Source organism: Salvelinus alpinus, chromosome 1 (genome assembly GCF_045679555.1).
Source record: "Salvelinus alpinus chromosome 1, SLU_Salpinus.1, whole genome shotgun sequence".
Taxonomy (NCBI): Eukaryota; Metazoa; Chordata; class Actinopteri; order Salmoniformes; family Salmonidae; genus Salvelinus; species Salvelinus alpinus.
The window spans coordinates 38,219,897-38,233,399 of record NC_092086.1 but is presented as its reverse complement, the minus strand read 5'-3'; the positions used below and the strand labels follow the sequence as shown (position 1 = coordinate 38,233,399).

The 13,503-nt window shown below is 41.5% G+C and overlaps 1 protein-coding gene across 2 annotated transcripts; it reads left to right on the top strand.

Moving 5' to 3' along the window:
* Positions 1-5: 5 nt before the first annotated feature.
* On the top strand, positions 6-13,400 carry LOC139575265 (protein FAM83F-like). Of its 2 annotated transcripts, XR_011674936.1 has the most exons (6): positions 6-3,643; positions 6,569-6,736; positions 7,756-7,877; positions 7,997-9,048; positions 9,134-9,237; positions 12,467-13,400. XR_011674936.1 is itself a non-coding variant. In XM_071400229.1 (5 exons), exons 1-5 carry the CDS (start codon positions 3,173-3,175, stop codon positions 9,178-9,180), a joined length of 1,860 nt encoding a protein of 619 aa, XP_071256330.1. In that variant the 5' UTR covers positions 6-3,172; the 3' UTR covers positions 9,181-13,400. The 2 variants fall into 2 exon arrangements, 1 of the variants encoding a protein (XP_071256330.1); XM_071400229.1 differs by having other exon boundaries at positions 9,134-13,400.
* The last annotated feature ends 103 nt before the right edge of the window (positions 13,401-13,503 follow it).

Sequence of the window (13,503 nt, the reverse complement as noted above, 5' to 3'; positions counted from 1 at the left end):
CATGTAGTTGGGACAGTATTTTTTTTAAATTTCTCTAATGATCTGACACTGAGAACTATATTCCTGACCTGCAGTGTTGGGTAATAGTGAACTACATGTAATTCAACTAGTAATTTAACTACATTTTGCAGTAGCTCAGTGGTAGTTGAACTAAATTCAATCTAGGTAGTGTTTTCAGTAGTTATATATATTTTTGCAATGTAACTGTAACGGCAGCCTTCCTCCTCTTCACGAGAAGAGGAGGTGTAGCAGGGATCGGACCAACACGTAGCGTAGCCAGTGCTCAACATGTTTAATAGACGAAAACAGCGAACACTTACAAATACAAAAATAACAAACGTGGCAAACCGAAACAGTCCTCTCTGGTGCAATGAACACAAAGACAGGAAACAACCACCCACAAACCCCAACACAAAACAAGCCACCTAAATATGATTCCCAATCAGAGACAACACAAAACACCTGCCTCTGATTGAGAACCATATTAGGCCAAACATAGAAACAGACAAACTAGACACACAACATAGAATGCCCACCCAGCTCACGTCCTGACCAACACTAAAACAAGTAAAACACACAAGAACTATGGTCAGAACGTGACATTAACGTTGTAGTAGCTACTGGAAATACACACTAATTTTATTTCAAATAAAGTAAAATATGTGTGAAGTAGGCAATCGTTTCCATTATTTTTCAGCATCAGATTTGCCTAATCCAATTACTACAGCATTACATTGCAAAAAAAAAGGAATTAACTACTGAAAAGACTACCTAGATTTGAATTTAGTCTTGCAATTTGTAGTCTATGACATTTCAGATTTACATATGATAATTTTTCACAAACAAGTTTGGATGTAGTAAACTACGTTTCAAAGTAACTTTAGTTAAGTAAACTATATTTTCCTTAAGGGAAGCATTAGTGTAGCTTAACTTCTTCCAGAGTGAAGTAATTGGTGGCTTGGTAAACTAGCCTACAGTACCAGTCAAAAGTTTGGACACACCTACTCATTCAAGGGTTTTTCTTTATTTTGTACTATTTTCTACATTGTAGAAAATTAATGAAGACATCAAAACTATGAAATAACACATATGGAATCATGTAGTATGCAAAAAAAAGTATTTTAGATTCTTCAAAGTAGCCACCCTTTGCCTAGATGACAGCTTTGCACACTCTTGGCATTCTCTCAACCAGCTTCACCTGGAATGCTTTTCCAACAGTCTTGAAGGAGTTCCCACATATGCTGAGTGTAAGGGGTGCGAACTGGTGGCAGAGAAGTCAGATGCAGGAGAGAAATAACTGTGTTTCCAACAGCGCAGTTTATTAACAAAACAGAATAATAAAATAAATGGGTACATAACCCAACGCACACCAGGACAGACGTGCACAAGCACTTACAATAAACAATCACCGACAAGGACATGAGGGGTAAAATACATAACATGTAATGATGGGATTGGAATCAGGTGTGATGGAAGACAAGACAAAACCAAAGGAAAATGAAAAGAGGATCAGCGATGGCTAGAAGGTCGGTGACTTCGACCGCCGACCGAACAAGGAGAGGGACCAACTTCGGCGGAAGTCGTGACACCGAGCACTTGTTGGCTGCTTTTCCTTCACTCTGAAATGTTAAAAGTTCTTGACATTTTCCGGATTGACTGACCTTCATGTCAAAGTAATGATGGACTGTCATTTATCTTTGCTTATTTGAGCTGTTCATGCCATAATATGGACTTGGTCTTTTACCAAATAAGGCTATCTTCTGTATACCACCCCTACCTTGTCACAACAAAACTGATTGGCTCAAACACATTGAGAAGGAAAGAAATTCCACAAATTAACTTTTTACAAGGGACACCTGTTAAGTGAAATGCATTACAGGTGACTACCTCATGAAGCTGGTTGAGAGAATGCCAAGTGTGCAAACCTGTCATCAAGGCAAAGGGTGGCTACTTTGAAGAATCTCAAATATAAAATATATTTTTATTAGTTTAACACTTTTTTGGTTACTACATGATTCCCTTTGTGTTATTTCATAGTTTTGATGTCTTAACTCTTATTCTACAATGTAGAAATTAGTAGAAATAAATAAAAACCCTGCAATGAGTAGGTGTAACGATCGTCTTCGGGAGAAAGAGAGGAGGACCAAAGCGCAGCGTGGTAAGTGTTCATGATGATGTTTTTAATTAAACTCAGAACACTAAACAACACAATAAACGATGTGAACAAACGAAACAGTACCGTGTGGCGACAAACACTGACACGGAAGACAAACACCCACAAACCAAAAGACAAAACAGGCTACCTAAATATGGTTCCCAATCAGGGACAACGATTGACAGCTGCCTCTGATTGAGAACCATATCAGGCCAAACACAGAAAACCAACACAGAAATAGAAAACATAGATTACCCACCCAATTCACGCCCTGACCAACTAAAACAAAAGACAAAACAAAGGAACTAAGGTCAGAACGTGACAGTAGGTGTGTCCAAACTTTTGACTGGTACTGTATATTTTCAGAGTAGCTTCCCCAACACTGCTGACCTGTGACCAAATGTTTTTTTTTAATGTATGTCACAGAACCAGAGTATCCAATAAAAGTATCCGAAGCACAGGGTCTGATAAATACATTTGGAATTGAACTGTTTTAGTTTTTGCTTTGAGTCATTTAATTTTAGTTGGCTAGACATTACAACATCATGTAGGCTAATTTATCTGTATTGAGTTCTATGTTAAACCTACAAGCCTATACACTACAGTATCAATGTGCTTTACGTGACACCACTCAATTCTTGGTTGGCATTTATGAAAATTAAAAATAATCAAATTTTCCATGCAAGAATTACCTCAACCACACAAAGATGGCGCCGTACTGTATGGTTGCCGTCTGCTATTTTGTGATTATTTTTCCTTGTTTTATAGTAAGCCTACTACTTATATTGATTACTGCATTGTTGGGAAAGAGTTTGCAAGAAAGACATTTAACTGTTCTTGTGCACGTGACAATAAAACTTGACATTTGAACTAGATTATAACAGTTTAGAACTCCTCCCCCTACCTCTTGAACGTCACCTGTGTACGCGCCCAACACCTACAGGTAAAGGTGTATGCCACGGAGAAGTGCGGGGGAAGGAACAATTAACGGTTGGGAAAATTCCGGATACCGCTGCTATGGCCGAGTCTCAGCTTCTGTGCATGGACGAAGATCATGTCAACGAAAAGATACCCGAATCCAAAGCAGAGTTCTACTACTGCGAGGAGCAGCGAGCCGCGCTCGAGCAACTATTGAAGAACGGTGATGGCGCGTTCAAGATGCGACTGAAAGAGGACAACGTCAGAGACTTTCTATCCGCTCACGAGATTAAATGGATTCGAAAAACTTTTGATGAATATGATTCGGATAGTGAGTCCGAGAAGGGCGAATACGAAAAGGCTCAGGAGTCCAATGCAGACTCGGGGGTCCACTCCACATACTGGCCTCAGATGTCGGACACGGATGTCCCGCCGCTTGACATCGGCTGGCCAGGCAGCACTAGTTTTTATAAAGGTGTTACGCGAGTATCCGTGCACACGCACCCACCCAAAAACAAGGGGCCCCATATAAAAGAGGTTGTCAGGAGACTCATTCAAGAATCTAACAAGGTAATTCCAGTTCTAATATAAATTGATAACGGCATATTACACGTGAATAACGTAGTTTACATAATTTCTTCTTTGCCCTAAATTATTGAGTGAGGCCCTCACATTGTTCTCCCTCATTCTTTGTAGCTCAGAACAGTTTACAAATTACTTTGAATCCTGAGTCAGCATGACCCTGAATCATGCATTTGTGTTCTTCATCTTGACTGTTAATTTAATGTAAACTTCTCAACACTACATAGAATAGTTAGTGTCAGTTCTAGTGACCTATTTATCAGATCTGAATGTGTCAGTGTAGTTACTACAGTCACTACATAGGCCTTGTGACAACAAACTCCTTTTTTGACATGAGGTTTTATTACCTACTTCTCAGGTAGCCTAGTGCTTAGAGCATTGGACCAGTAACCGAAAGGTTGCTAGATCGAATCCCGAGCTCACAAGGTAAAAATCTGTCGTTCTGCCCCTGAACAAGGCAGTTAACCCACTGTTCCTAGGCCGTCATTGTTAATAAGAACTGGTTCTTAACTGACTTGTCTAGTTAAATAAAAGTAAAACAGAAGGGGAACGTGTCTAATTGTTCTTCATTGACCTACAGTGCCCTCAGAAAGTATTCACACCCCTTGACTTTGGCAGTCATGTGAATTCAACAAGAGATGTGTGTCCTTAAGGCTTAGGACAGCCAGGTCCTTGCTCATCTGAGGAGTCTTACTTGAGGAGTCGTACTGTAAAATGAACCAATGCGATTAGCAACAATGTAAAACATCTACTTCTATTTAGATTTTATTATGAAATGAAACGATGACATAATTGACCATTGTTGATTATTGACTATTGATTTATGTTATGCTGTTATTATCATAGATATAGAACACTGATGTGGTAATCTCAATCATCTTCATTTTCCCCTTCATCACGTCATTACGTTCTACAAGGAATTATCAACAGTTAACAGAAGTTTTGAAATGAATGTTCACAGTAGATCTCTAACTGGATGGAACACATGCAGTAGATAGGGATGTTGTAACAAGCGAAGCCACATGTGGAGGAGCTGGAAAGGCCAAACATTTCACAGTTCTAAATGTCAGACAGTTTCACATCAGAACCTGTAACAAGTCATTCAAAAGCGTTTCCCCAGCCTCACGTCAGTGTTTAAAAACACGTCCACACGAGGCTTTCTCCTCCCACATCCACTGTAATTCAACTCACTCAATCAAGAGTCCCTCCCCCTCTAAATGGCTGGGTAACCTGTCAGTCATGCTGCCTGGGACTAAATGTCAGGAGGAAGAACACGCATAACTCTGGGGTTAAGCTTGGCACAGGAGGACACGGCTATAGGGAAAGGAGATAAGCATGCAAACTTGAGCTTAAACACTGTGGGTATAAGTATCCCAAATCCAGATAAGAGACTGGAGTGTTTGACCAGGTTACAGTTAACTTCTCTGGAACAATGGAATAACGCATACTCACTTTACATTCACATTTTATCTCCAATTCATGCAATCTCAATATTAATATTTTTTATCCTCGTACATGCAAAGTTGATTCTTGTCCATATCCGGTGTCTGGCTCTTCATTAGTCCACTGTTGACACAGTCCCAAAATGTTTTGCTTGTCAGCAGTCAAGTTTTCAAGATATTGAACTTTCAAGAAGCAAAGTGTTATTTTCCACATCATCATGATGATGCACAATATTGTGGGACTGTTTCAACAGTGGACTAATGAAAAAATACCAAAAGATGGTATTTCACTGAGAACAATGCAAATGAGCGGTCATTGTTCACTCCTTGAGACAGGTTAATGATCTACTGACAGGGAAGACAAGCCCGTGACCAGCTGTTCTGTGTGCATATGACTAGGTATGTCAATGAACTAAACAAACTGAAATCATGACAGGCCCTCATTGTAAATACGAATTTGTTCTTAATTGACCTGCCTGTTAAAATAAAGATACAAAAAAATAAAAATAAAGGACGAGCCAGGAAGTGACTCTAGCCTTACTATAACAAGGCCTTCACTGTCCAATACTTTGTCATCATCACTCCTTTACCACTGTCAGCATGAGGCAGAGAGCATTACACTGCCCTATCCTAGTGTGGTACAGGACTAGGTCATAGTAATGCACCAGTGCTCACATTTCTTCACATGCAAAGTCTGTGCTCCTGAAAGACAACCAGCTCTGTTTTTACCTAAACAAATGCCATTGAAGGATTATAGGATTTACATTTCAATAACTGTGTGTTTGTGGTTGTGTGTCTGTGTGTGTGGTTGTGTGTCTGTGTGTGTGGTTGTGTGTCTGTGTGTGTGTGGTTGTGTGTCTGTGTGTGTGTGTGTGTGTGTATATATGATCGTGTGTGCGCACGTGTGTGTGAGGTGTCGGGGTTATTTATTGAATTTATACTTTTGCCTTTCCTCTGTCCTCTCTAGCTTGATCTTTGTAAATATCAACTAGTCTGGTATTATTAAGCAGATTTATCAGTCACCTTCTCAAGCCTCTCAAATATTATGACATACTTCTGTTTGGATTGAAGTGGAAAATTTGTCATAAGAAAATTAATCTTGACATTTCGGCTCAACTCGTTTTTCCAGTTAATTAGGGAGATTCTAATCTTACATGAACAATTGAACCACAAATCTCCTGCTTTGAGTCCTTCAAATCCACCCCATGTATATGGCTTTGTTGTTGTTATGTAATTGTTTTGTGTTACTTTTAGATTACTATAAAAAAAAATCTCACTTTAGTTTATTTAGTAAATATTTTCTTATCTCTATTTCTTGAACTGAATTGTTGGTTAAGGGTTTGCAAGTAAGCATTTCACGGTAAGGTCTACACCTGTTGTATTCGGTGCATGTGACAAATACAATTTGATTTGATTCAGAGATATCATCCCCCTCTGTTCTTCCTCTAACGTTCCGATGTGTGATCCTCAGGTAGTAGCTGTGGTCATGGACCACCTTACAGACCTGCAGATCCTTCAGGACCTATTGGACGCAGCACAGAGACGAGTGGTGGCTGTGTACATCATACTGGAGGCTCGTGGTATGCTCCACTTCCTGGATATGTGCACTCGTTTACAGATCACTGCTCTGCATCTACGGGTAAGACAGGGATGCTTTGGCAGGCAGTAGGCAACAAACAAACAGGAACAAGTAATAGTTAGCGATGGTATTACCATGTCATTACCAGGTAAATAGCAGAGTGTCATGTAAACGGAAAGTGCAGCCACAACTTCTTGGCAGTAAAAAGCAGAATACTCCTCTGGCCTATTCTTTTATTATCATCCATATTGGCACACTGTCTATACTGGTGTAGGATCTTAATTTGAGCCAGTTTGCTACAGCAGGAAAATAATCCTGCAGCAACAGGAGATGGGAATTATTATGTGGATTATAATTCATGGGCATTTTTGTAGGGATTGATACATTTTTCAAAAGGGAAAATCAAGTCTGACATTTCAAAGTGGAAATTACAAACTTCAGAAGCCTCTTTAAACCTCAAATACACCACAAGTTAAAAAAATTCTCCTGTAACATGGTGATCAAATTAAGATCCTACATCTGTAGATGTTGATCTATGTAGACAGAAGCTTGTGCAGTAGATCTAGCCTATTTTATATGGAATGCTGGATAACCTAGTGTGTGTGTGTGTGTGTGGTGTCAGTTGATAAGCCTCTGAAAGGCCCTTCCAGTGTTGAGACTCTGTCATTGTTGTTTCATAGACACTGCTGTTCATTGAGCCGAAAACAATCCAGTCCTGTGGAACTTGATCCTTGACCAAACAAGTGTTAACAGCATAGGGTAGCATCCTTCTGACGTGTCTGTTTCTGTGTTTATGTCTCGGACAGTCTTTTTCACTCTCTCCAACTCACTCCCATTCCTTGCTCAGTAAATAGACCTGCCTCGACTGTATACTCAAGGGGTTTAACTCAACCCTTGCATCACCAGTTTCGGATTTGCTTACCATGAAAGTTTACTTTGGTCGTGGGTGGTAACAGCACAATTTCCCTTAGTGTTTGATATGATACTGTTCAGTACTTGGAAGTCTGATAGTCACTGACTCATGGTTTATACTGTAATAAGGGCACCTGTCTAACTCAGTATCTGTGTGACTCTTTCAGAACCTGCGTGTGCGAACGGTGAAAGGTTCTGGGCTGGCCCTGTCATTTGGCAGGCTGCCCGGCTCTCTGTGCTCCAAATACATGCTGGTGGACGGAGAAAAGGTTATGTTTGGCTCTTACAGGTCAGTCATTTTCTCAGTCATACACTTCCACTCACATTCATTCAGCCAGAGCAAACATGATTTGACCTACTCTTTGAGCTTTGAGTCTGTGTCTCACTCTCTTGTTCTGTCATCTCCAGCTTCACATGGAGCTCCTCTAGGATGGACAGGAACACCATCACAGTAATGTCTGGGCAGGTGGTGGACTTCTTCGACAATGACTTCAGGGAAATGTATGCTGTATCTGAGAATGTGGACCTTTACAAGGAGTTCCACATTACCAAGCCTCCCATGCCTGCGCCGGTACGGAAGGTGGTGGTCCCCAAGCCCCTATTGATGTCCACCTCCCGTTTCCAGGTGTCTCTAGGGGACTCTCGGGGGCAGGCTGACCAGAGGGTGCCTGCACATAAATACCACAACCCTAAGTATTCTCTGGTGGTGGGGAACAGTCTCGGGCTCACTGGGTCCTTACAGGACCTCTCCACACTCAGAGACTCACTGGGCGGTGGACTCGAACGGAACGGACTGTCGACGCTACTCCATGCCAAAGGGGGCAGTAGTGTGGAACTTGACAAGGTCACTGCGAAGTCCCCCAGTTCTCCTGTGGAGGATGAGGAGGATGGGAAGGGAGGTTTGCAGAAGCGCCAGGCCTTAGGTGGAAAGAAACAACGCAGTTCTTTCAGGCTCTTCCTGAAAGGCAGAGGATCCAATCACAACAGTGAGACTATAGAGGAGGATGGGGCCACTCCTTCAAACCCCTCTTCCACCCGCCCAAACCCCTCCCCTAGCTGCCCAACTCCCTCCCCTACCCACCCAACCCCCTCCCTTACCCACCGAACCCCCTCCCCTACACGCCCAAACCCCTCCCCTACCCACCCAACCCCCTCCCTTACCCACCCAACCCCCTCCCCTCGCAACCCAAACCCCTCCCCTACCCACTCAACACCCTCCCCTACCCGCCCAAACCACTCCCCTACCCACTCACTACCCTCCCCTACCCGCCCAAACCCCTCCCCGACCCGCCAAAACCCCTCCTCTACCCGCAAAGTCTCAGAGCCGAATAGCACTGCCACTGAGGACTCATTTGAGATTGTAGAGAAACCGTCCCTGTTGAAATTTAAGAACAAAAAGCCTTCAAAACTGCCTCAAAGAAGTATGTCTCTAATGACCCTCAACAAAGGAGAGGATGACGGTATGTTGTTATATTCTACCATTTGTGGTTTTCATTTGGAGTTGTTGTTTGTTGGCTCATCCATTCTTTTCTCCTTTCCCTCTAGGAAAGGGACACCAGAAGCCTTCCAAGAGGAACTGCATTCAGTCCTGAGATGAAGAGAGGGAGGACAGGATCAGCTGGGAGAGACAGAGACAGAGGACATTTGAAGTAATTGCCAGTATCAGATGCAGTATTAGATGGAGTATAGTAATGACATTCCATGGCAGGAGTATAGTAATGGCATGCCATGGCAGGAGTATAGTAATGACATGGCGTGGCAGGAGTATAGTGATGTCATGCCATGGCAGGAGTATAGTGACTTCATGCCATGGCAGGAGTATAGTGATTACATGTCATGGCAGGAGTATAGTAATGACATGGCATGGCAGGAGTATAGTAATGGCATGTCATGGCAGGAGTATAGTGATGTCATGCCATGGCAGGAGTATAGTGACTACATGTCGTGGCAGGAGTATAGTAATGACATGTCATGGCAGGAGTATAGTGATTACATGTCATGGCAGGAGTATAGTAATGACATGTCATGGCAGGAGTATAGTAATGACATGCCATGGCAGGAGTATAGTGATGTCATGCCATGTCAGGAGTATAGTGACTTCATGCCATGGCAGGAGTATAGTGATTACATGTCATGGCAGGAGTATAGTAATGACATGTCATGGCAGGAGTATAGTGATTACATGTCATGCCAGGAGTATAGTAATGACATGTCATGGCAGGAGTATAGTAATGACATGTCATGGCAGGAGTATAGTAATGACATGTTATGGCAGGGGTATAGTAATTGCATGTCATGGCAGGAGTAGAGTAATGACATGGCATGGCAGGAGTATAGTAATGTCGTGGCAGGGGTATAGTAATTGCATGCCATGGCAGGAGTATAGTAATTGCATGTCATGGCAGGAGTATAGTAATGACATGCCATGGCAGGAGTATAGTGATTACATGTCATGGCAGGAGTATAGTAATGACATGTCATGGCAGGAGTATAGTGAGTACATGTCATGGCAGGAGTATAGTAATGACATGTCATGACAGGAGTATAGTAATGACATGTCATGGCAGGGGTATAGTAATTGCATGTCATGGCAGGAGTATAGTAATGACATGTCATGGCAGGAGTATAGTAATGTCATGGCAGGGGTATAGTAATTGCATGCCATGGCAGGAGTATAGTAATTGCATGTCATGGCAGGAGTATAGTAATGACATGCCATGTCAGGAGTATAGTGATTACATGTCATGGCAGGAGTATATTGATTACATGTCATGGCATGAGTATAGTAATGACATGTCATGGAAGGAGTATAGTAATGACATGTCATGGCAGGAGTATAGTGATTACATGTCATGGCAGGAGTATAGTGATTAAATGTCATGGCAGGAGTATAGTAATGACATGCCATGGCAGGAGTATAGTGATTACATGTCATGGCAGGAGTATAGTGATTAAATGTCATGGCAGGAGTATAGTAATGACATGTCATGGCAGGAGTATAGTGATGTCATGCCATGGCAGGAGTATAGTGACTTCATGCCATGGCAGGAGTATAGTGATTACATGTCATGGCAGGAGTATAGTAATGACATGCCATGGCAGGAGTATAGATATTAAATGTCATGGCAGGAGTAGAGTAATGACATGTCATGGCAGGAGTATAGTGATTAAATGTCATGACAGGAGTATAGCAATGACATGTCATGGCAGGAGTATAGTGATTACATATCATTGCAGGAGTATGGTGATTAGATGTCATGGCAGGAGTATAGTGATTACATGTCATGGCAGGAGTATAGTAATGACATGGCATGGCAGGAGTATAGTGATTACATGTCATAGCAGGAGTATAGTGATTGCATGTCATGGCAGGCGTATAGTGATTAAATGTCATGGCAGGAGTATAGTAATGTCATGGCAGGGGTATAGTAATTGCATGCCATGGCAGGAGTATAGTAATTGCATGTCATGGCAGGAGTATAGTAATGACATGTCATGGCAGGAGTATAGTAATGACATGTCATGGCAGGAGTATAGTGATTACATGTCATGGCAGGAGTATAGTGATTACATGTCATGCCAGGAGTATAGTAATGACATGTCATGGCAGGAGTATAGTAATGACATGTCATGGCAGGAGTATAGTAATTGCATGTCATGGCAGGAGTATAGTAATGACATGCCATGGCAGGAGTATAGTGATTACATGTCATGGCAGGAGTATAGTAATGACATGTCATGGCAGGAGTATAGTGAGTACATGTCATGGCAGGAGTATAGTAATGACATGTCATGACAGGAGTATAGTCATGACATGTCATGGCAGGGGTATAGTAATTGCATGTCATGGCAGGAGTATAGTAATGACATGTCATGGCAGGAGTATAGTAATGTCATGGCAGGGGTATAGTAATTGCATGCCATGGCAGGAGTATAGTAATTGCATGTCATGGCAGGAGTATAGTAATGACATGTCATGGCAGGAGTATAGTAATGACATGTCATGGCAGGAGTATAGTGATTACATGTCATGGCAGGAGTATAGTGATTAAATGTCATGGCAGGAGTATAGTAATGACATGCCATGGCAGGAGTATAGTGATTACATGTCATGGCAGGAGTATAGTGATTAAATGTCATGGCAGGAGTAGAGTAATGACATGCCATGGCAGGAGTATAGTGATTACATATCATTGCAGGAGTATGGTGATTAGATGTCACGGCAGGAGTATAGTGATTACATGTCATGGCAGGAGTATAGTAATGACATGGCATGGCAGGAGTATAGTGATTACATGTCATGGCAGGAGTATAGTGATTGCATGTCATGGCAGGCGTATAGTGATTAAATGTCATGGCAGGAGTATAGTAAAGTCATGGCAGGAGTATAGTAATTGCATATCATGGCAGGAGTGTAGTAATGACATGCCATGGCAGGAGTATAGTGATTAAATGTCATGGCAGGAGTAGAGTAATGACATGTCATGGCAGGAGTATGGTGATTACATGTCATGGCAGGAGTATAGTGAATAAATGTCATGGCAGGAGTATAGTAATGAGATGCCATGGCAGGAGTATAGTGAGTACATGTCATGGCAGGAGTATGGTGATTAGATGTCATGACAGGAGTACAGTAATTCCATGTCATGGCAGGAGTATAGTAATTGCATATCATAGCAGGAGTGTAGTAATGACATGCCATGGCAGGAGTATAGTAATTACATGTGCTGCTCATTCTATGAACTACTGTAATGTTCCTTAGTGAGACTTGGTGTGAGACTGTGTGGACCGCCACTGCCTTATCAGTTAGAGTAGTGAGAGTCTTCAATGCCAGACCCGCTGTTCCTTTAATATGAGCCTCATGTTGTTGTTTAGCAGGAGTGATTTGATGCCACATACCAGCGAGTGTCTCCTGAGTCCTGCCCGTCTCAGATGGCATTCACCACCTGTGTCAGGGAAATGCCAATACAGACTTGATCGGTCAGTCATTCGATGCTTGAAAACTGATCTTATGTTACTGCTCACATGTCATAAGAAATAAAAAATGAAACATTGCACAGAACTACCAATGTACATAAGCTATTTTGTCATTTTAAAAACAAATCTTGATTCACAACCTCATTTTAGCAATCCCCCTTATATTATACCCCATAAAATATGCAAGAATTTAAGCTTTTCCTCTGCTTTTAAAAACGGAAAAATCTATGTATGATTGCTTCCCTGTATCACTGTCATTGAAACGGCAGCTTTTAAACCTAAATAAATGGATGGCGTTAAAAACACATCTATCCCAGGTATAGATGTATTCTGAATGTGTCTATCCTTCAGGTTACTATGGAGAAGGAAAAGTGATCAGCTCTCTTCTCTCACACAAGGTATCACCTTACCAAGGGCACTTTGTTAAATTGTTCATGGACTGGCCCTTATCTCCACTGGAGTGTGTAGTGTCTGAATAATGGATGTTGTTTTAACAGATCAGACACAGATCACGCGCTTCTGCTGTTAACATGCAACAATACATTGTCTCTAAACCTATGTGACATTATACCCATGTCAGTGGTCCATGGCTATATTTGTCATCTTAATAAAAAAGAAGCAATAGGGACTAAGATGTATTTTGCTTCTTTTTTATGCATAGCAATTACAAAGAGCAAAGGACATTTTCTTATTGAAATTATAGTGTGAAGTCTTGTATATAAAAATGCCAAAGATGTATGAGACCACACATACTTCATGTAATTGACTGACTTCCTATCTCTGATGTGTGACTGTTGTTTTATATGAAATCATAATATTAAAAATAACTTTTGTATTTTGTTTTGCAATCATTTACAGAGGACATTGCTAAATCAAGTTCTCTTCTCCACAGTCATGTGATTTTTTGTTTTTGGACATGATCATATTTTTCTTGCGCA